Genomic DNA, 24,874 nt, shown 5'->3' with positions numbered 1-24,874 from the left:
TACCATATTTCTACCATACTAATCAGTACGGAGGGAAATTTCGCACACAAACATTTACAAAAGGTGCTTAAAATTGCGGCCACCAACTTCACAGCATTCATTATACCAACGACGTAGCAAATTCTGGCACACTCTTTCAAAAATGCCTGGAATAGTTTGGATCTCTCCCACTGCAGTCAGTATCCTTGCCAACAAATCTTCTACCGACTCCACAGGGATTTCGTATACGAGACTCTTCGTGTGCTCCCAGACAAAAACGTCCAATGGAGTTAAGTCCCATGAACACGCAGACCACTGCACTGGGCTACCTCTGCCAATCCATCGCAAACAAAACATTTGGTGGAATTAGGTGTCGGACGTCACGTAAAAAGTGTGATGGCACACCGAGATGTTGAAGCCACATGTATTATCCATTTGCAATGGCACATCTTCTGATAACTGTGGCAGTGTCTGTTACAGGAACATTAAATACATTGGGGTGGAAGAAGAAGATACGGTCCGATCAACTCATCACCAACAGTGCCTGCCCACATGTTGATAACAAACTTTTTGGCAGTTCCACATGCTTTCCCTAGTGAATACAACTTCATCAGTGAAGAGCACCAGTTATGGAAATCGAGGCTCTTCTCCACAAGGTTGGCTGAACCACTTACAGAACTCAACCCGTGGTGCAAAATCGGTTGGGAGCAGTACGTGAATCTTCCGATACCGGAAAGGATGGAGCTGATCGTTATGCAGAACCCGCCAGGTGATGATGTGAGGGACACCTATGTGCAATGCTACAGGTACTCAGAGAATGGTTCTCCTCAACTCGACGATACACCTACTCGTCGAAGTCTGGGGTACGGTGAGTCCTTGGAAGACCACAGTCATGCCTGTTGGCATTGAAGAAACCTGTTTCCTGGAACACTGATTGATGTTGGCAAACAGGATGTGCGATGGAGTTGGACGACGTGGCACTCACAACCAACTAGCAGCCTTCCCATTACATTGAGCTTCTCCGTACATTAACATCATGTTGTTGGCATAGTCAGCATTCGTGTTGCTATTGTGCATTAATGTGATATGCTAGTCATGTGCGTCAATGTAACACTGCATTATCAATGATAGGGAGAGGATTTTTATGGTTTCAGCACGAACTCAATCTGAGGGATAATCCAAACTGTTCATTGCGAGGGAATCTATCAAAACATGTCAATTTGTTTTCTGATCACCTGTTTGTTGTGGTTAAGTTCATGATAAAATTACGTACACACATCCTCTCCCTAGTTATCACAAACTACTCCGTGATGTTAATGACCTGATCCATGTCAATGGCTGAACTCGTCAGCACAGACCTAGAAACGTTTTCCACCTGCACCATTTCAATGGCGCGTTTGAGGATATGGGTTGCTAATCAAAACCTGATCTACCTTGATCCCCCTACATACCTTGGAAGTTTGTAATTGGTATTCTGAAGTACCCTGCATATGGAAAAGGGAGAGTAAAAAAAACGAGTTTCTTTGTTTCATCATCTGGGATCTTTATCTTAAATGCATTTGAAGAGTCATACAAATAATAACATAATATCGCGCAGGGTATTTAGAATTTAAAATGCACTCGGCCTGTCTGGCTGAGTGGATAGCGTCAACGCTTTCCAGACAGGTCGTGGGATTCAAATCCTACTAAAATCATGGATGTCTGTGAACGTCTTCTGGATGATCAATTTCCAACGATCATATATATATATATATATACAGGGTGTTCGGGATAAATTTGAAAGTTTCGTAAGGAAAAAGAAAATCTTCTTTGTATCTATTAAATTTAATGAATTGACAAAAAAACATTACAGGCAGAGTTAATTACAATACTATCAACAAGATTTACTCAAAATAACCACCATTAGCATCGATCACAGCTTCAATTCTGCTTCGGAACCTCGAACAAGCTGATGCTACAGTCTCCCTGGGAAGGGCCGCAAAAACTGTTTTAATTTTATCCATTAACTGGGCTTTTGTATTACTGGAAGTGCGATTGGTGTCTTTTTCAACTGCGCCCCATACAAAATAATCCATGGGGTTAAGGTCTGGGGAGTTTGGAGGCCAAACATTTGGACTGGTGAAGTCGTAGAAATTTTCAGACAACCATTTTTGACTTTTCCCAGAGGTGTGGCAAGGGGCCGAATCCTGCTGCCATACATACGGCCTACCATTGGCTACCCTTGTTATCCAGGGCTTGACTACAGTTAGCAACTCCACGAACAAAGCCCGAATTCCAATGCCAGGGTTCTTCAACACCTGTTCCTGCAGATTTGCGAGGAATTCTGCTGTACGAACGCAATCAGATCGTCTGCTAGGGATCTTTCTTCTTGCTACATCCTCGTAGTCACCATTGCAAGTCTCTAGTTCATGCCTGATTGTTTTTACTGTATTCAGGGAGCATTGGGCAGCAGTCGTAATATCCTTATTTTGATGGCGGGCACGAATCATCATGATACAAGTTATTCTCTTCCATGATTCAGGTGGGTTCCAGCTATCCATCCTTTCTGACATCTTGTATATGAATGAAGAAGGGTCCAAACTTTTAAATGAAGAGAAGTGTGTGTTAATACATGTAACTTACGGAAAAATATAATTAATTATAAATATGTCAAATTTATCCCGAACACCTTGTATATGGAATAGATAATGAAAATCAATACAGTGACCAGCGTGTGTGTCGCAGTGTTCATGGATTTCTGCTATCATCAGTCTGGAGCGAGTTAATTATATATCGTAGTTTTGCAAAAGAAACGCACACAGAAGTATTGTGTGCTTGTTTGCCACTCCCCATACAACGTTTTTCATGTTATTGCGTGAAAACATATTGTGTATTTACATACATAACACACTTCGTGCAAGTAACACAGAAAAAATAAAATAAAAAATAAATAAACTGCATGCAACCGAACAGCAAATCAAAATTTAAATTTCTGACAATTTTCCCACAGATTATGTAGAATGTTTACTTGATCATTGTTATTTATATGCATAAATAGCAGAGTGAGGACCATAATTTAATAACATACTCGATATGTGTCGAAAAACAGTGGAAAAGGAGAGAACGATTTGTTCGCTTCTAGGAAGTAATACAAAAGTCAAGTCACGTTACTACTCATATAATCACTTGCAGCGAAATGCCCTTCTATTGAGTAGCTAAATAAATACTGCTCTAAATTTAAAACAATGAATTTTTTTCAGCTTTTCTTCTTCATTTTATAGAATATATATACAAAGAATATTAATAATTTGAGGTATACAGGTGATACCACCTTGCTAGCAGAATGCAAAGAAGATTTGAAGGAACTTATTATGAAAGTTAAAGACGAAAGTGCTAAATATGGTCTTAAACTTAACCCCAAAAAGACAAAAGTTATGGCAACATGTGAACTTAATGATTTTGAAGTAGATAGGGAGAAAATGGAAGCAGTTAACAATTTTGTGTTCCTAGGTTCCCGAATCGATAAAGATGGTTATTATACCGAACAAGTTAGAAGAAGATTATTACTCGCAAAAAAATCAATGACAAATTTATGCAAGATATTTAACATTAGCCTCACAACAAAAATCGGAATCGTGAAAACAATGGTATTCCCTGTGGTACTGTATGGATGTGAAAGTTGGACCCTGAGGAAGAGTGAAAGAAGGAAGATAGATGCATTTGAATTATGGGTTTGGAGACGCTTACTAAGAATACCATGGACTGCAAAGCAAACTAATAAATCAGTGATCGACAGAATAAAGCCAGATTGCTTCCTTGAAGCTATGATCATCAAGCAAAAATTGTCATACTTCGGACATATTATGCGAGCAAATGACAGTCTGGAGACGATGATGATGCTTGTTAAAGCTGATGGAAGCAGGAGAAGAGGAAAACCAACAATTAGATGGGTGGATGGAGTTAAAGAAGCAACTGGAGTGCGCTTGGAGGTTCTGAAAGACACGGTCAGGGAGAGATCGGAATGGAGAGTGTATATTCGTGGAGTCGCCAGGAGTCGGAAACGACTCGATGGATCATAACACACACATATACAAAGAATAGAGAAAAAATAAAAAAAGTATATGATTCACTTTAAATAAAATAACTTTCAAAAGTTAGGATTTTTAATCATAATCTTTTCACGCTATTGTGAAAAAAACGTGATTTTACATGTACAATATATTTTGTGCTGCTAATACAGATAAAAATAAAATAAACTGTGCAATATAAAAAGACACAGAACCGAACACCAAAGTATTTCATTATATCATACATTATTAAAATATATACACGATATAATGAAGAACTGTATTTGTATTTGCATTGTGTGAGGACTAGATTTCGCGCTTGGAGAGTAGTGAATGAATGGAATGCGATGAGTGACTCAGTTGTGAGTGATTCGTCTGTGAATGAGTTCAAGAAGTATGGTAGATATTGAGTGGATAGTTTGGGTCTCCCGCAATGAATCTGCTGACTCCATGGAGATGCCCGTATAATAATAATAATAATAATAATAATAATAATAATATATCGGTGGAAGATATAAATAAATTTCACCCTCCGATGTGAGACCACCATCGTGTTTATTGATACCGAAATGGTTGAAAAAGTTCCATCTTTGGTCTCTAGATTAGGATTTTTCGAATTCACTACTTCTCAATCCACTAATCTCAATCCAATACCAATATCGGCGTGTATCATCTTTTTCATGACCCCTGGCAAAATTTTAGCCACGTGTGATGCGCAGCTCTCGTTTGGAAGCATTTAAAATGACCGTGTTCGCATTTTTAATAAAAATGGAGAAAACCGAGTTTCATGCAGTGATAAAACACTTCTATTTGAAGAAGTAGACAGCCGCGCGTATCAAAGCCGAGTTAGTGCAGTTCATGGGGACTCTGCACCAGCATTAAGGACTATTTATTTTTGGATAAAGGAGTTTAAACGTGGTCGTAAGTTCATCGAAGATGAAGCGCGCTCCGTACCTCGACTGAAGTCACTACGAAAGACATGATTGACAAAATCCATGGTATCGTTATGTAAGACCGCGGAGTGAAACTGCTTGAGATTGCTGAGATTGTAGGCATCTCAACTGAACGGGTGTATAATATCCTGAATATCCTGCACGAAAAATTGCACATGAAAAAGCTGTGTGCTCGATGGGTGCCGCGATTGACTGTCGATCAAAAATGCATGTGAAAAGACATTTCAATGCGGTGTTTGGCGATGTTTAATCGCAATTCGCAGGAATTTTTTGCGTCGATTCTTGACTGTAGATGAAACTTGGATCCACCACTACACACCTGAGTCCAAGCAGCAGTCAAAACAGTGGACAATGCCCGGTGGAAAAAAAAAAAAAGTGAATACCGTTTGGTCAGCTGGGAAGGTCATTGCCACTGTTTTTTAGGATTCCCCAAGGAATTAGCATGAGAAGACTATTTGGAAAAGGGTAAGACAATAACAGGAGTCTATTATGCGTCATTGTTGGGCCGTTTAAAAGAAGAATTGAAGAAAAAACGGCCAAGATTGGCGCACAAAAAGTGCTCTTTCATCAAGACAATGCACCGTCCCACACATCGACGTCTCAATGGCAAAACTGCACGAACTGAGGTTCGAATTGGTTCCACATCCACTGTATTCTCCGGACTTGGCCCCGTGTGACTTCTTGTTCCAAAGGTTAAAAATTTGGCTCGGTGGGAAAAATGTTTCTTCGAAAGAGGATGTCATCAAGGCTGTCAATGACTATTTTGTACAATTTGACAAATCCTACTTTTTAGATGAGATGAAAAAATTGGAAAGTCACTGGACCAAATGTGTGGACCTCGATGGAGACTATGTTGAGAAATAAATGTGATTTTTTCCAAAAGAAATGTGTTTAACTTATTTTTTACCAAACTTTTCAAACAATCCTCGTATTACACAAATGTTAGACAACGAAATCAAAATCGGAAGTTTCACTTGTAAATACACTTAATAAAGTAACTGTTTCGATCTTTCTTTTTATACAATTATATTTTATTAAAACGATCTGTGTTATTATAAAACAAAACAGAGCACTTTTTTTCCGATTTAATTTTATTTCATATACAACAAAATAATGAAAGAGAAACGGGCAAACTAATGAAAAAATATTTTATACAGAAAACAGAATTGTTCTTCTGGTAGGTATTTGCATTACTGCTACTTATATAAAATCGCTGCCTTATCAAAAAGTCTTTAAAATAGAGGGGAAGGGCAATAGTTTCTATACATGCAATAGTGAATTTAAATAGTAAAATCGGGGTAATTTTACAAAAGTTCTCAGAACTAATTATTTTTTCAGGAAAAATTCAGTTGTTAAAAGAGGATTAAGAAGTTTTATCGAAAAAATGTGTGTCATGTTTTAAATGAAAATAAATATATGTGTGTAGAAAATCTATATTCTATTTTTTATATCTTTCCCACACACGAGAGGCCACATGGTCCTTAGCAAATGAATGTCGTGTGTGGGCTATATGGGATATTTTCTAAAATATCACTGAAAGAATAAATTTACGGGAAAAAATTCTCAAATGAAAATAAACAAATTTAGAGGATGTTTTGAAGTTATTCTTTTCAGTTTCGATCCTCTGTCGCAGCGGAAGGAGACTGAGAAAATTCATCGTGCTCTCCATATCACTATATTCACATAGAGCCGATATATTTATTTAACATTCAGTGTCCAGATTTTTATTAAATTTGCATAAATTTTAAAAGAAACATACGAAGATCTGGTGACTCTGTTTATACGTACATGAATAGCGAAAATACTTTGACATATTGAGAAGTATCATCAAACCCCTCTCTCTCTCTCTCTCTCTCTCTCAAATCAACTCTAAATATAATAACCAATACTGCGCCGAATTACAAACATGATTTCTACAACTCTATAAGCACTATCGTATTTAGAACAACATCAAAAACCACGTCTTTTCATTTCTAAATGTAAGTCATTTTTATCATTTAAATAATTTCAATAGTGCCAATTACTGATTCAAAAGTAATCATATTTACAAACTACCGTTTTATCTATTTTCAAAATAAAATACTTTCCACTTTTACTTTGAACGCATAAAAATATTCTAAACAAAAACTCCTTATTTCTTATACTAAAAGGATAATAAAAAAATTATAAATTGACTATAAGTTCAGAATAAATGTCGTATTGATTAAAGTTTAAATAATTACATTTTATATTTATACTTTATGAAATGAAGCATAAATCAAATTTCAAAACTATATCTTACAGAATTTATCTTATTATGAACTTCAAATCGGAATTAAAACGAAACTTACGATTCGTATAATGATCCATCTAAAATTACTTGCAGACGACTCTTGTTTTGTTATGGAGACAGATTTCCACAAGGGAACACGTTATAAATAATGCACTAAGATAAATACTTGTGTCGAGAAATGCTTTACTTCATATATCAGAAATAACAAATATCACTATCTCTACTATATAAAAACCATATAAATAATAAGTGGGTGGTTTATGGTGTGGTGAGTTTATGCATCCTTGAAATAATACCCGTTGGCCTCTATAAAGAGCACGAAACATGATGGGCAAGTTGGTTTTATATCTAGTTGTTTAATCAAAAAAAAAAAAAAACATTCCATATCATTTTCTTCATCATTTGTATGCAACCTTCGCGCACAAAGATTCCTTTGAGTAATGATCAACAAAATAGCAATGCTACCCACTTAACTTAAACTAACATGGTTTTGCACAGGCTTTCATATTCTTTTTATAGAGGTCTCGTGCACTATTTTATTTTCATGAATAAACACGTTGTAAATAGTATACATGTATACGCACTGCTGTGGTCATCAAATAGTAAAAATCGTGCGTAACACGAGGCAAGTATTCTAATCGCCAAGTAGAAAAAGTAGAAAATTATTGGAAAGACTGGTTTTTAAGGTTACAAATCAGATGACTGCAAAAGACTGTGAATCAGACAGTAATTAATACCATTTAGTGTTTAGGATAAAGGGATAGCAGCAGAGTCTTTTATCCACTCTTTATCGTGGTGAATAAAATAAATTAAATTTATTATTTCATTTATTTTTGTAGATGTAATGTATTTTACGAAACACGACGTTATTATCTTTCTGTTTGTCTCAAATATTTTACGTAATTATGGTAGGACTCATACTGGAAGTAAATTAAGCGAAACATTAACTATGTAATTACTAAAATATAATCTTCGAGCTAATATTAAATTATGACAATGCAAAGAAAATACATGTTCTCAACAGACCTCTTAAATTCGAATACTTAAAAATAAAATAAAATAAACAGTCAGTTATTTATGCAACACTGTTATTAATTCATTAAAATATTCAAAGAGAAAGGGAAGAATTTCGAGGATTTCGCGTGAATCTGATTTAACGGTAACAAATAAACCAAACCCTATTATAGAGAGAAATTATATTATTATACGAGAAACTTATTTCTAAACCTCATGAGATGTATAAATATTTAGAACTAAAGCAATAAATAAATGAAATAATATGATCCTTTGTGCGTTAATATTATCGAGTTCATCAACATTAAGCATCATAAATAAATCTGTATGTTCAATAAGCGCTAAATCCAATTCTCATTTGTCCAAGACGGGTTGAGTCCCCATGATTAGGGTTTTAGGCAATATTAATTTAGTCGGCCTGCTATTTCTCCGCAGCATACAACTAAGAGTATTTTATGTCTGTAAATGTGTGTCCATTGGGACACACATTTACTTGTTTGTTTGCGGGATGAAAAAAATAGAAGTTTCAAGGGAAGAGAAAGAATCCCCCACTTCCTCATGAGACCGGCTAACTCACTTCTTTAGTTACAAAGTTCTGATAACGGTTGTTCACATTCTAGACAGTATTCGAGCCCAGTTCTTTCCAACAAAGGACTTCGTCTATAACTACTGAACCACGGAGGCTCTCGTTCAATAAATATAACACAAAGATGTTTTGTGTTATATTTATTGTTATATTTATAAAAAGCGGTCATATTAAACGCACTATGTCAAAATATTATAAGTACCAATTACGCTACAATCTGTTGCTTACGGTATGTCATTAGGCATTTGTGCATCTGAAGCTTCTAAAATTCTTAAATAAATAAATGGAATGGGAATTGCAAAGGATACGATCAATGATCCATTTACCAGTATACGGAATCATTTCTGTAAATCGTATTGTGAAGCATTTTGTTTGTAATATTGAGACGAATTTAATCTCAGATTTTTAAACTAGAATCAAAAAAATATCAGATTTGCAGTAACCTATGAAGTGAGAGATTAATTATGCAAAATGAGAAAGAATATTTTTCCCTTCTTTCCTTTCATTTTTATCTGTATCTCAAACTTGCCCTTGGTTCTTACAATTGATGAAAAACATTCTTTGTTTTGTTATTAAACAGACAAAAATATTTTTTGTTGTTGTGGTTCAAATAACTCTCTACTTTTCATTTTTCGACATCTGAAACCTATCTAAGTTTCTTACACCGCAAAAGTATAATTTTCCTACACCTTTCCATTTATATTCTTTTATATAAAAACCAACATAAAATGAATTGTACTTTTATGTCTTCTTTATACGAGTACATATTTGTATCTCCTTATAAATTTTAATGTTTTTCTTCAAGTGTTTTTGCTACCCACCGAACTCATCAAAAGATTGTGAGATCGTTGCCCCAGGGAATTAGGGAGAGTAACGTTTAGCCTAATTCTTAACATCTCTGCGTATGAGCGTCTGAGCGCGCGCGCGCGCGCGCGCACACACACACACACACACACACACACACACACACACACACACACACACACACACACACACACACACACACACACACACACACACACAGGTGTTTCTTCTGAAGAATTTTTATCAACACTTCTGTTTATGGCTACCTTTAAAACATTACGAACTGCACAAAAATGAAGGAAAATTTATTTTTAGCAATATTATAAATATCAAAACTGTTCATTTTCCGTTTCATTAAAGAGAGAAGAATCGTTAACGAAATAAAGATTAATATAAAAAAAGAAAGAAAAGAAACGAATTAAAAGTATTACAAAAAAGTAAAAAAAAAAAAAAAAAAAAAACATTACTTGAAAGAAGAAATGAAAACTGCTAAAATAATTAACCAACTCTAAGCTGGTTAATTATGTTAATAAAAAGCATTACTGGGGTTAAAAAAAGATATACTGGATTAATGCACAAATTCGCTTACAATAAAAAAATTATAATAAATTCAGTATATATAAAAGAGAATCGGAAATTAACCTGGGATGATATAGCGAGAACCTTATCCCAAGTAAGCCCAGCTGACATTAAGCAAGCATTAAAAAAAAAAAAAGAATTTTTTGTTTATTCTGTCACAGACAGTATTTGAACCAACTCTTCTTCAAGTAAAAACCGAGACACAGAAGTGTCACAGTTCTGTTCCTTTTAAGATTTGCGATTTAGAAAGAAGGGATTCACTTAATGGTCAGAATTAAATAACGAAGAAGGAGACACTAAAGTAGCCTGTAAGGGATGTGGAGAACCGCCATATTGGCCAAATGTCCAATCTTCCTAGCCTTCAGGTGGTTAATGTTCCCCTTTACTAGTATCTATTAGTTACGGACCACACAAGTATGAGGCAGCAAATGCGGAACGTAGCTGATCAAACTGTGCTTTGTATCTGGTTAAACCATGATGAATATAATGGCCCGACATGATCAAAAGGTCAGTTAGCTGGTTTCATACGAAGTAGTAGAACAGACACACCGACTAGGAAGACGCATGTAATTTGCACACAAAAATATATGACTAGACTTAAGACTAACCATCTTACCCTAAACAATGGTTACAAAAGCCAGGTATGCTTGGCAGGTCGTGGGCCTTGGGGGCCAGGTAAGCACCCCGGGCTATTATTAATTTATTCACATAATTGATACACAGTCAAAAAAAGATATCATATAAACAAAAATTTGACTGGTGATACAGAACAATTCAGATTCTACCCATGAATCTAAGAATAGTCCGTCAGGTAGCGTCGTAAACTATGGACTGTTCCAAGTAATGCTGCTTTTTGTAGGTCATATGGGGTCACTTCGTTGATGTTTAATTGTTGTAAATAGTTGATAGCTTCTTTGAAGTTGCACCAAGTGCACCGATAACTATTGGGATGATTTTGTCATGTTTAAGCCACAGTCGGCCAACTTCGATTGCCAGATCTCGATATTTAGTCATTTTTTTTCCAGTTCTTTGTTGTTAATGTTATTATCACTTGGTACTGCGATATCAATAATCCAAGCCTGTCGATGTTCGATAATTGTGATGTCAGGTCTATTGTGTTCCAAATGGCGATCAGTTTGTATTCTCAAGTCCTAGAGAAGTTTTGGTGTTTCGTTTTCCAATACTGTCTCTATTTTATGCTGCCACCAGTAATCAGAAGTAGGAAAGCCATATTTTTTTTCATACATGCCAATGAATTATTTTGACCACTTGATCATGGCGGTATTTATAGTCAGTTTGAGCTATTGTGCTGCAGGCACTGATTATTATTATTATTATTATTATTATTATTATTATTATTATTATTATTATTATTATTATTATAATCAAATGTCATTTATGTTGGCGTGTTCCCCGGCTTAGCAGAGGCCCCACTAGTTTCATCAGAAAACCAGAGAGAAAAGAGGAAAAGTTGCTAGATCAACCCCTCCCACTCAACAGAATTGAAGATAGGCACAACAACGTAAAGCGGATCAGTGAAAAAAAAACGGAACTAGCAGGAAATTATGCATATTACAAGTTGCCATAATTGATATTATTAAGCCTATAAAGACAAAACCGGAAAATGAAAATTGTGGGTTCGAATCCAGCTTTGCGCATGGATGTTTGTGATGCCCTACATTCACTCATATGTCGGATATACCCACTATTTCAAGATAACTGGGTCACCAAAGGAAAAGTAGATCCTCCCATTAAGGGGACGAGGCCTTCCTTAGCATTAAGAGAAATCAGAGGAAACATTACTCATTCAACACTAACACACGAAGATAAACTTCGTGAATATCAATGCACTTTCGACAAAAAGGATAGGATGTTAGCAAATTTCATAATGGGAAATTGATGAGATATATTGCCTATGGTATTCCAGAAGGTTCAAACAGAAAATGAATAGAAGCATTTTCATATTATTAAAGAGGATAGCTAACAAAAAGAAAAAAAAAGGAAAAGTTCATGTTGGAGATCTTAAATTCACAGAAGGAAAAAATCCCATACATATCGAAATTTTTGAGAAAATTTAGAGAAAAAGAGAAAGCTATTAATTGTATTTTCCAAATTTCTATTCAGGACACAAATTAGTCACTAATCATATCATGTTCCAACAAAACGGTGCATAAAGTCTAGTGTAGAGAACACACAAGAAATCAGAAAAGTCTTATCGAGTATATATATGACTTTTCTAATTTTTTGAATTTGAAAACAAGAACAATATCTCAGGACTGAGTGGCAAAATCCGAGAAAACATTGGTTCAGCTAGAGAAGCATATGGTGAATTTGTCGGAAAGGAATTTAATAAAATCAGAACTTCGAGGAGCCCTCAAATCTTAACATTCATTTCAACATTCCACGGAAATGAAATCTTGGGAAAATTCAGTCAATTCCGTTCGAGAACAATGAGAAAAATGTAAATAGTTACGTTATGTAAAATTATCAAAACAAAAGTCACAGGGATAAATAATATTCGAAAAATTTAAAAGGATAACATCATAAAGGAAGCAAAATATTCTTGACGCTATACTCTTCAAAAGCTTAGAATTTAAGGGGGGGGGTGCTGTAGTTGACATCACAGATTATAAAGGCTGAAGGTTAGGATATGCTGAATGTCTAAAGTAATTAAAATTATAAAACGAGATAAGAAACAACAAAACAAGGGGGGATAACAAGGAGGAATCCATTCCTGTGTCTGAAATCTGAAATGCGGAAACAGGTGAAGTAGTCGTATTTGACAAGACATCATACTCAAAACTGGTAACTTCATAGAAACTGTTTACTCAGCTGCTAACATACACACCCTAATATCTGTTACACCTCTTCAAGACTCGTCAACTAAAATGAATAACTCTTGAAGTAAAATCATTCTATAAAGACATAAAATAGGTAGGAATGTGAAAAAATGAACTGAATTTTAAACGGTGAACTAATAGAAAGAAGTAAAACATTTCAACTCATTTTAGCGATTATGACAAATTAAATAAATAGACTCTCATTATACAAAATCGAACGGATCACAGGAATAGTCTGCTAGTAGAGAGTTTGCTATACTCTCTACTAGCAGACTATTTTCATATAACATTATTCTATGGGATTTTTAAACGTGTGGACAGACTTATGTGTTCGTCGAACATGTTGTTTATTATTTTAACGGTATAATAAAACACAGAAACTAAGTAAATAATTAATTTATTAACTTGATGCTGATATTTCGCTGGTATTATAACCAGCATCTTCAGAGCACAAAAACACCGTTTGTCACAATACGCGAGACTAAAACAACATGGTGTACTTAAACAAAATTGTAGCAGCAACACAAAGACTAAAGTCCTGATTTTGGCGCCCTCTATCTGAAAAAAAAAAAAAAAACTATCATATATTACTAGAGTCCTAGAAAAGTGCTAGTTTTTTCTTAATATGACTGTCTCCCAGATCTTCGGCAAGTTAATACAGCCATATTTGTTGAGATTTGGATTGTGTTTTAGGGCTTCTGTCGCCTCTAAGAACAATCTCTCTGATTTATACGGGTTTCCGTGTAGTACTTTTGTGTTTTTCCAGTTGATCCTGTGTGCAGGGGTATCCAGAGCATGGTCTGCTAGGCCCGACTTCCCATAATGATAATTCCGGACGTATCGTTTATGTTCGCTGATGCGATATTCACAGTTCTTCCTGTTTGACCGTAGTAGGCTTGATTGCATGAGCAGGATACTTGGTAGACTCCTGGATGTGATAAAGGAGGAATGCTGTCCTTGGGTGAGCGGATGAGGGTGGCTAATTTGCTACATGGTCTGAATGTAGTGCGTAGTTTATGTTTATTGAGAATTCTTGAGATCTTTTCGGATGTGCCTTTAATGTAAGGGATGGTGACTGTTTCGTTGTAGTTCTCTGTGGTGGATGGTGGGAGGGGTTTCTTAGGAGTGTTTAGTATTTTGTTTATTTTATGTGGATTGTAGCCGTTGGCCAAGAAGGTGTGTCGTAAGTGAGTCAGTTCAGCAGTAAGAGCCTTGTCATTGGAACAGATTGCTCTCGCTCTATGGGTTAGCGTTTTTAATATGCCATATTGTTGAGAAGGATGATGGTGTGATTGTTTGTGTAAGTATCTGCCTGTATGTGTGAAAAACATGAAAAACACAAAAGTACTACACAGAAACCCGTATAAATCAGAGAGATTGTTCTTAGAGGCGACAGAAGTCCTAAAACACACTCCAAATCTCAACAAATATGGCTGTATTAACTTGCCGAAGATCTGGGAGACAGTCATATTAAGAAAAACCTAGCTCTTTTCTAGGACTCTAGTAATATATGATAGTTTTTTTTTTCAGATAGAGGGCGCCAAAATCAGGACTTTAGTCTTTGTGTTGCTGCTACAATTTTGTTTAAGTACACCATGTTGTTTTAGTCTCGCGTATTGTGACAAACAGTGCTTTTGTGCTCTGAAGATGCTGGTTATAATACCAGCGAAATATCAGCATCAAGTTAATAAATTAATTATTTACTTAGTTTCTGTGTTCTATTATACCGTTAAAATAATAAACAACATGTTCGACGAACACATAAGTCTGTCCACACGTTTAAGGATTCTTCACGGAGACGATATCGTACGCAAGACACGACAATATGGTAAGTGGAAGTTGAAATTGGCGCGGCAACTAAACAGGTTAGCCTTCTTAAAGAGGTGCCGAGACACCAAATTAATACCGAACTGTTTTAAAATCAAAACAAGTTCCACTCGGCCAAAGCCCAACGCATCTATAAACGAGCGAGTGTAGCGCTTTTACGGGAACAGATTAACACCACTCGCCGGGAATTAGCACAAGCAAATACAACCATCAGCGCATTACGAGAATCACTGCATAATATTCTAAATACGGAACTTTGGCAGATCTTAGAGAACATCACCGACGCAACGGCAAAAAAAGAATTCGACAGAGTCAAAAACCGGCACCAAAATAAGTTCGAAAATCTACAACAACGGAACACCATACAACGACCGCAATTACAACAAGACCTCGTCGTCGTGAATCTATCGTCACTCACCTTAAGCAAAGAGGCCACGACTGCTTTAAGTCGAGGGCACAACTTTGCCATAACTCCCAAGCAAGTTCCGAAAGCCGAAATAATGGCGTCCATGGAACGAGGAATATACGACCTGCCTCCATCAATAGCTAACAACATACGTTTAGATGTGGCCAACATCCTAATCAAGTCCAAGCCTCCCAAAAATAATATCCCACATAAGGAATTCATTGCTATAAAAGAGCTACACAACAACAGCCAGATTACCATAACAAAAGCAGACAAAGGAAATGCAGCCGTAGTGATGGACACAACTGAATATGAAAACAAAATGCACACACTATTACAAGATCAGTCAACATACAAAATTATAGATCGCAATCCCACCAACACACAAAAGAATAAGGCACGAAAATTATTAAAAAAAGTCACTTCCTGACCCAAAGACACAGTTAACAAACTCAAACCCTTCCATGTTAAAACACCGAGGATCTGTGGATCACCAAAAATTCACAAACCAGGCACACCCCTACGCCCAATTGTGGACAGTATAAATAGTCCCACATAAAAACTGGCTAGACATTTAGCGAAGCTACTAGCCACTCTCGCTAACAATTCTCCCTCCTTTGTCAAAAATTGAGCACACCTAAAAAGCATCTTACAGCACCTTACCCTGAAAAGCTCAGACTTAATAGTAAGCTTTGACATCACTTCACTATTCACAAATGTACCATTAATAGAAACCCTCAATCTACTGAAGTCACACTTCCCCCTGATATATTTGAACTATTCAAATTCACAATACATGCAGGATGTTTCACATGGAAAGGGAAAATATACAAACAAATTGATGGGACAGCCATGGGCTCCCCCCTTTCCCCCCCAGCCAACTTTTACATACAACACCTGGAAAAACAAGCAGTCAATACAGCCACTCTCAAACCAACACTTTGGCTACGCTATGTTGATGATGTGCTTGCTATTTGGCCACATGGCCCTGAGACATTGAAAACATTCTTAGCAGATTTAAATAGCCAACATCCAAAAATCCACTTTACTATGGAACTGGAAGCCAACAACTGTCTGCCCTTCCTGGATACACTCAACACACGTCTCCCAGATGGTTCCTTATCATTTTCAGTTTTTAGAAAACCCACATACAGGCAGATACTTACACAAACAATCACACCATCATCCTTCTCAACAATATGGCATATTAAAAACGCTAACCCATAAAGCGAGAGCAATCTGTTCCAATGACAAGGCTCTTACTGCTGAACTGACTCACTTACGCCACACCTTCTTGGCCAACGGCTACAATCCACATAAAATAAACAAAATACTAAACACTCCTAAGAAACCCCTCCCACCATCCACCACAGAGAACTACAACAAAACAGTCACCATCCCTTACATTAAAGGCACATCCGAAAAGATCTCAAGAATTCTCAATAAACATAAACTACGCACTACATTCAGACCATGTAGCAAATTAGCCACCCTCATCCGCTCACCCAAGGACAGCATTCCTCCTTTATCACATCCAGGAGTCTACCAAGTATCCTGCTCATGCAATCAAGCCTACTACGGTCAAACAGGAAGAACTGTGAATATCGCATCAGCGAACATAAACGATACGTCCGGAATTATCATTATGGGAAGTCGGGCCTAGCAGACCATGCTCTGGATACCCCTGCACACAGGATCAACTGGAAAAACACAAAAGTACTACACGGAAACCGTATAAATCAGAGAGATTGTTCTTAGAGGCGACAGAAGCCCTAAAACACACTCCAAATCTCAACAAATATGGCTGTATTAACTTGCCGAAGATCTGGGAGACAGTCATATTAAGAAAAACCTAGCTCTTTTCTAGGACTCTAGTAATATATGATAGTTTTTTTTTTCAGATAGAGGGCGCCAAAATCAGGACTTTAGTCTTTGTGTTGCTGCTACAATTTTGTTTAAGTAAACCATGTTGTTTTAGTCTCGCATATTTTGTTTCTTGTTATATTGAGTTATCTGTAATGGAAATTATAATAAACTAATGTCGTATGGTGGAAATCGAGTTGCATAAATGTATATGGAATAAGAGAGATATTAGCCAAAATACTTTAAGTAGCATTAGTATGCAATATGACGTTCAAAAGTTTAAATTATTGAACTGAAAATTATGTTGGAAATGAAACATTTTATCGAAGACTGGAGATTACAGATATACGTTCTGAGGAAAATTATGGGAGTAAACAGGATGGCATCGATGACAGAATCATGTTAAAATGAAGGTATTGGAAAGGAACTTCTGATTGTTAGTAATCAAGAATGTGTGAATGGGAGAGGAAAGGTTAGCGAACACAAGTGTTTTATGGTAACGAAATGTTGATACGATGATTTCAAAAGAAAATATTTGTATATCCTGCATTATTTTACATGGTAACCCAAAGTAAGAGTACGGGTTAACTGGGAAGTTTTGAACATTCTCTACTGCTAATCCTTGTGGCACTTCATATATATGCCATCTTCATTTTCAGTAGGAACTCAATTTGAAACAAACACTTCGTGTTTGTTTCAAAGTGAGATCACTTTAAAACAAGAAAATTTACTTGATGGTAGCTCGACTTATTTTAGACCATACACCATAGAGTCGTATGTCCTAATTCATAAACAGAAGATAGGAAAATTAAAATCAAATATTTTATTCTTCAAAGAGTTTAATTATTTTTTTCATTGTAAATTTCTATAGAAAAGAATTTGCTGGAGATCGCGGGAAAAAATTCTCTCAAATTCAACAAGTTCTTTCAAAATTTTAAAGCATTCTCTTAAATTCAAAGTGAGCATTATAATGTTTTCTCGCCTGCGAATTTTTCAGAAATTTGAAAATAGCAGTATATTGTTGCTATCACAGGGTTCAGTTTTAAATTTCTTTTGACCATTTCAAATTTCAGACTACTTTAGTTTTTGAGTTCACTTTAAATTACTTTGATATAATTCTGAGCAACATCATTCAACATCAACTGAGGGAGTAACTTGAGCAACTGAATATTCAGACAATTAAGGCTGTATCTATGTGATATTCGGCATAAGCTTATTCTAAAATAGTTTGAAATAGCTTTGACAGTATTGCAAGCGATAACAAGAGAAAGTTGTGAAAAGTGTAGGGCAAAATGGTTTGTACGAAATTATTTAAATTATTCATGAAATTATTCAAAATAAAGCGGGTTTCGTTAATTATTATAAGATGCATTTCATTTGCACAAATTTTATTTTATCGATACCCTTATTGGAGCTTCCGTACCTCAGTATAGACGAAGCCCTTTGGTCGGAAAGATCTGGATTCCATTCCCGTTAGTGACGTGAGGAACCTCCTTTATCTGGTCTCTTTCAACTAAAGGTAAGTTAGCTGGTCTTGTAAGGAGGTAGGGGAATTTTTACGTCCTCCAGAACAGGCAAACCGGCTCTTGAACACACGCATCTACGAACATAGGACACACCGGGAGGCATAGGGCTAATCACCATATCCACGATACGGTAGCGGTTATATGTAGAAAAACCCTCGACACCGCAAGGTAAAAAGGTAAAAAAGGAGAGAAGAAGAAAGAAGATACCCCTATTACCATATTTATTTCTAAAAATTATAGATGTCACCAATTCGAGAAATAAATAATCTATTGGAAAAATATACAGATATTTTGAAAACAGATATCAGAATTATTTAATAATAAATAAATTTTATATATGAAAACTTGTCTGTCATTTATTTTTCAAAACTTTAATTTTTTAAGACACCCGAGTATGAATAGTGCAACATTTATTGAAAATATTCCTCAAATTCCAATCAGATCGAGAGAAAAAAAAGAATTTTTTCCCTTTCATTTCAACAAACAGTGAATAAAAACATTAAACAATTTTTATTCGGTGTGTTTTTAAGGAACCTAGTACTGCATAACAATTATTTTTATTACTCTCTCTCTCTCTCTCTCTCTCGCCTCTTCTGCTAACTGTAATTGCAAAAATTCGAAAATGATATTTTCCTTCCTCCGAAAGAATAACGAAATTATTTTAATTATTTAACAACCCTGTTTAAATGTCTTAATTATTTGACAGTCCCAAACTTCTCTATGAATGGCTGAAAGTATACAAATTCAAGGAAATAAGAAATTAAACAGTAAAGTTGCTACAAGGAAACTTGTATTTTCAAAATACCACCGATTTGGTTTACCAATTAATGCTAAAAGAAATAAAATTAATCCCAAATGGATATTTTTATATGGAAGTTTTTTAAACGTGTTAAAATTTTATTCTAATTCAGAACTTGTCGCAAGGAAGCACATCAAGGTGTTTATTTTACCTGCTTTCTCTGCTATCGTATCGTGCTATGAATGTGGTTATCACTTGGTCATGTTACACGCAGTTCAGGCGCACCAACTTCTCCCAAGTAGTCTGTGAATTGGGCAACTGTGTGCGAAAGATCCTGGATGAGGAGGGTGTAATCGAAATTTAGCCATGTACTACTGATACTGTTGACAGAGACCTGGGAAAAGGAAGTAGAATTCAACAAAGTGTAGCAGCCAGTTCCCTCCCCGGTAGGCCGACATTTCTCCCTCCTTCCCACTCGACCTGCCAATAACAGAACAGACAATCAGATTCCAAGTAGCCCACGGCGACAAGGCCTGCTAAAGGCTTAACCTTCGCCGCCGACTGGACCTATATAAGGGCGGGGCAGTGCTCCTAACGGTCGCAGCCTCTAAGGGGGGGAAACGGACAACGCGCGCTCTGAGCATTGCCGATTCTCCGCATACTTTTTGCGCTACTTTTCTGACAGCTGTCTTCCACACTCACAGGTATGAGCCTGCTGGTGTTTTGGTGTCTCGGCCTTCTACGGCTGTTGGCAGACAACACTGCTATTGCTGTCCACTTTACCCTCGTCTTCTTTGCCGTGTTGCTCCTCACACGCCTGCTGATGACCCAGCGCCGTCGGCGACTTCCGCTACCACCCGGTCCTCGCGGAGTTCCGATTCTAGGCTTCATGCCGTTTATGGGACGCGATTACCACCTGACCCTAACGGAACTGTCGCGTCGTTTTGGTCCCGTCTATCAGATGTTCCTGGGCAACAAACGTGTCATCATTGTCAGTGATCCCCAGCTGGTTCGTCAGGCATTTCGTCAAGAAGTATTCTCAGGTCGTCCGGACACAGAACTGACAAAACTTCTACAGGGATATGGTAAGTGGGTTAATGTTTATTGGAACACCTCATTTCCTCTGCATCACTAATGCTTTTATCTCTTCTTATATATATATATATTTTTTAACTCACCACTGACTTTCTGATTTGGTGAAAGGGAGTATTCTTCTGAGACTGAACCATGTAAAATAACAAGTAAATATTCAATGTCAAGATCAATTTAATATTAGGCGTGCAACAGTTTCATTTCCACAAAACTGCTAGACAATAAGTTTTCTTTTTTTTTCGTAGTTTCTCTCGAAACAGTGAAAATTTGTGAAATGTATTTCTTAAAATGGATTTTACATTTTTCATTGAAAATCTGTTCTAATATCACCTTTCTGAAGGAAACAGTTATCTTCATTTACGGCTCACTTAATAAGCAAACTTCTTCCTATTAGACATGATTAGCAGAATCGCAAACGATAGTTATACCTACTAGACAGTTTTTACAGCTAAGAGATTTTTAATTACAAAATATAAAAGTTTGAGAATTTACAAAGATTTCCATATTTATCTTGAGCTAGTTAAATTGCGCTCTTAATTATTTAAATAAAAATGGCCGATCGAATTTCATTAAGGTTTTCAGAACCACGAAGTTTTTTCCTGTATTTATATAATACTTACTTTGAGAGAGAAATGAAGATCTTGATGTCTTATTAAAATCTCCAGTAAAAAGTTGATTTTGACCAACGTATTTTCAAATTACCTGATTAATATGATTGATAAAAATTAATATTTGATTTATCAAAATATATTTAATATGCTGGCATATTCGAGTTCAATTGATTTATAATATTCTAATAAATTAATCAGGCTAATGGTTTGAACCTAAATTGGATTTAATCATTGCCATTCGAAGTAAGTTTTTACATCCTGAAAACGGGCAATGCAGTTTTTGCAAATATTTGTTTCCTATTTAAACAACGATAACAATTCCTTGATGAAAGCAATGTCCTATTTCAATAGAACAAGCTTTGCGTACAGTACTGCTTTCCATAATGTGATAAAATATATATAAAGAACCTGGTCATGTAGAATTAGCTAATTTCCAAAAAAAAAGAAACTTGAATTGTCATTTTTCTCGTTTTATATGTAATCGTCCTATCCAGATGTATAGAAAATGTTAGGACAACTCTATTATCAATTATAGAATGTTTTAACAATTAAGGAGATTAATGAAAAATATCCCACTCAGTCTAGTGCCGAGTAAGGAATAATTTACGACTTTCATGCGCCAATTCACAAGCATTCTCGTTCCTACAGGCAGTCACAAGAGATTAATAGTAAATACAGATAAAATGATTTTTTTTTCTTTTAATAATTTAATTAGTAATGCCCATTTGCTCATTATTTTTTCTTTATATAACAATAAACTATTGCATAATACAAACTATAACGACTGGAAACGTTCCCATTTTAATTACAATCTTGATAGGGACAAAACGAAACGATACTAAAATGAATCAGCTTCGTTTAACTGGGATTGCGATAGTGTTTAATTTTAATTTTAATTTTTTAATGCATTATTGGTTGGTGGTGTTGAACTTTATGTAGAAATCGCCTTCCTTAAAAAATTTTAGTCCGTTTTACCAAAATGTCGACAACAAATATTTATTGTGTTTCATCTTTAGTTTCATCTTTGCTGTTAGCCTCATTCGTTTGACAGCAAATGCAAAACTGACCTGTTAGAATTGTATGTCCAGAACTAGTCATTGCTTTAAATCGTTAATTCATTCGTTAACATCGAATGAATTAACTATTTAAATAATCTGTTTTAAACCAGCAATTTAATATTTTTAATAATAATAATAATTTCAAAGTTTGTCTACTTGGATGTGATGGATGTTAGTATTAAACTCGGAAAGCATTCAAGGATCATCCATTCGATCCGCATATGATCTTTTATGAGGATCCACTGATATGTCAAATATGAATAAGGAGATTCAGAGAGATGGAATATTTCATACACATCTGATGCTAAAGATGAATTATAAAGAATCACAGAAGAATAATCAACACGTGCGTATTTTTGTGATAAAGAGGGTATATATATATATATATATATATATATATATGAAGAATATATGTAAAGCACTATTACTATAAGATACAATAGTTAAATACACTGAGTAAGAATTAAAAATGATTATAAAGAATGGTCAGGGATGGAAGAAAAAAAAAGTTCCTCAGATACCCGTTCCAAAAAAACATGGAGGAGATTACAGTTAACTTACTGGACTATCTGTTCAGAACTCTATGTACTTCTTCACTGCGATAGCAGCCTGTAAAGGTGTTTTTACCGCAAATCTTAGGTGTTGTATCATTTAGTAATCACCTGTGGTTTTGACGTGAATGCGTTAGGAAAGATAAACATGAATTCAGCTGATTTTAGAACATTTAAATGAAAATGTTAGCTGATATGTACATTCTACAGTAGCTTCTTTATCTTTGAATTTCGTGCTACGTTTTTCAATTCTGTTAGTAGTTTATTATTATTATTATTATTATTATTCGTGACACCTCCAAGGAGTCCGAAGACTCATCGCGGGAGGACACCTGCTATACAACTGTCTCCACCACTACACCGAAACCTTTACCAATCATCTCTGAGCGGCAGCTGAAGTTAAAGCTGTTGGTATTCCGAATTAAGCTGTTTGTATTACGAAATATGTAGATTAATTAAGAATAACGTGAGAATGTGCATTCGTTCAAGTGTAATTCCATAATTACGATATTGAAATTGAAATTTATTAACACTGAAGAAGTAATACAAACGAAAATATGATACAATAGATGCAACAAGTATTTAGAACAATACAAATGATATTAGTAGATAGTAGAAAGTAAAACTACATAAGTTATAAAAAAGTCATACAATTATTTTTGAAGTGGTAATATAGAGATTGATAGTTAAAGAAAATAACTTAGAAATAAAGAACAGAAAATGGAAATAGACTAGAAAGAACTGTACGATGTGTGTAACCAAGGGCCGTAGCCACACTGGTAACTATAAAAATACAAATACATGCGATACAGTCACTAAAAAATAAAAGACTGTATCTATCAGGGCACATGTATACATAGCATAACTGAGACATAATACGTAACATTTACAGTCATTTCCTATAATATGCGTTTAAAATAAAAGTTCAACTTTATTTAGTCTTATGAAGTAGTCTCTCAATCTTTTTCTAAAAGTGTATCTTAATGCTGAAGAGTTTAGTATACAATTATATAGATAAAGTTTCTGTAATGCTAAGAATGGCAAAGAGGTCAGTAGTAGTCACAGGTCATTAGATTAAAGATTCTAATACTGAATTTGAAGTAAATTCTTGTAAGTTAAGCGAACTGCAAAATAGCTTAGTTTTCTAAAAACAGTACATAAAATGATATCTGTTTGATAACAGTTCGATTTAATTACTGGAGTTTACTTCTCTAGCCGGACAGAACATTGCCGATTTCAAGAAATGAACAAACGAAAAGAAATTCCTTTGTAACAGGAAAGAAAGTAAATGAAAAAGTAGTATCGTAGAAAATTTACTCGCAGCTTATTCATGGAAATGAAAAAAAAAAAAACATTATTCAGTAATTAAGCATGAGAAGCATAAGGAAGGATAAAATAGTTTGGCAATTACAATATTTTAAAAAAGTTTATGTTTCTTGAAGAAGGTTTAATGCATATAACCGATGCTAATTAGATAATTTAGTCCTTTGGTTTTAATTTCAGTTTGCCTTTCCAGACAAAAGCTTTCAATATTGTAGTAGTCAAAAGAACTATTTCATAATGATATTATCATCATTGGCATAATATAAATTGTATCGTATAAGCACAGCTTAGATAATTATGGAACACAAAATAGACCAAAACACAAAGACGCCGAGAATGCTTTCAATGACTTTTATTTTATTTATAAATGTGCACTATTTCAATTCAGCGGCATTAAATAAGTTTTTAACTGAGAGATTAACATAGTGGTTCTGATTGTAACGTCTTCCTCCTCGTCATCATTATTATCTCTCTCTCTCTCTCTCTCTCTCCCCCCTTTTTTTCTTCCACACGGTATTTTGTTAACCTGTAATCTGTAAGCCATAGTTAATCTGTAACATCCACTCTAAAAATTACTATGTTGGTTACACATAAGAGCGAAGATATGCTAATTAACTTTGCATTTTTCGTATAAGAAACTGCATATTTAATTTATAAAAAATAAACAAATCTTAAGTTCATTTCTGTCATCTAGAGAAATAAAATCTCTTAGATATATCTTAGAGAAATAAAATTTCATAAGAAAATTGAAAATTTTCTTATGCCCTTTTAATCAATTGCTCAGTAGATGTCGATCTTTAGAGCA

The 24,874-nt window shown here is 35.3% G+C and overlaps 1 protein-coding gene across 1 annotated transcript in view; it reads left to right on the top strand.

Moving 5' to 3' along the window:
* Positions 1-717: 717 nt before the first annotated feature.
* LOC150092898 (cytochrome P450 18a1-like) overlaps positions 718-24,874 on the top strand; it is a 34,277-nt gene continuing 10,120 nt past the window's right edge. The window contains exons 1-3 of the mRNA XM_090414098.1: positions 718-847; positions 16,229-16,319; positions 20,221-20,519. Of these exons, the coding sequence (XP_090270224.1) occupies positions 718-847; positions 16,229-16,319; positions 20,221-20,519 (520 nt within the window). The remainder of the gene's footprint in view (positions 848-16,228; positions 16,320-20,220; positions 20,520-24,874) is intronic.

The sequence above is a fragment of the Typopeltis vanoorti genome, chromosome 24 (assembly GCF_054136105.1).
Source record: "Typopeltis vanoorti isolate ZY-2024b chromosome 24, IOZ_Tvanoo_1.0, whole genome shotgun sequence".
NCBI lineage: Eukaryota > Metazoa > Arthropoda > Arachnida > Uropygi > Thelyphonidae > Typopeltis > Typopeltis vanoorti.
The sequence above is the reverse complement of the archived record's forward strand: the minus strand, read 5'-3'. Positions and strand labels throughout refer to the sequence as shown.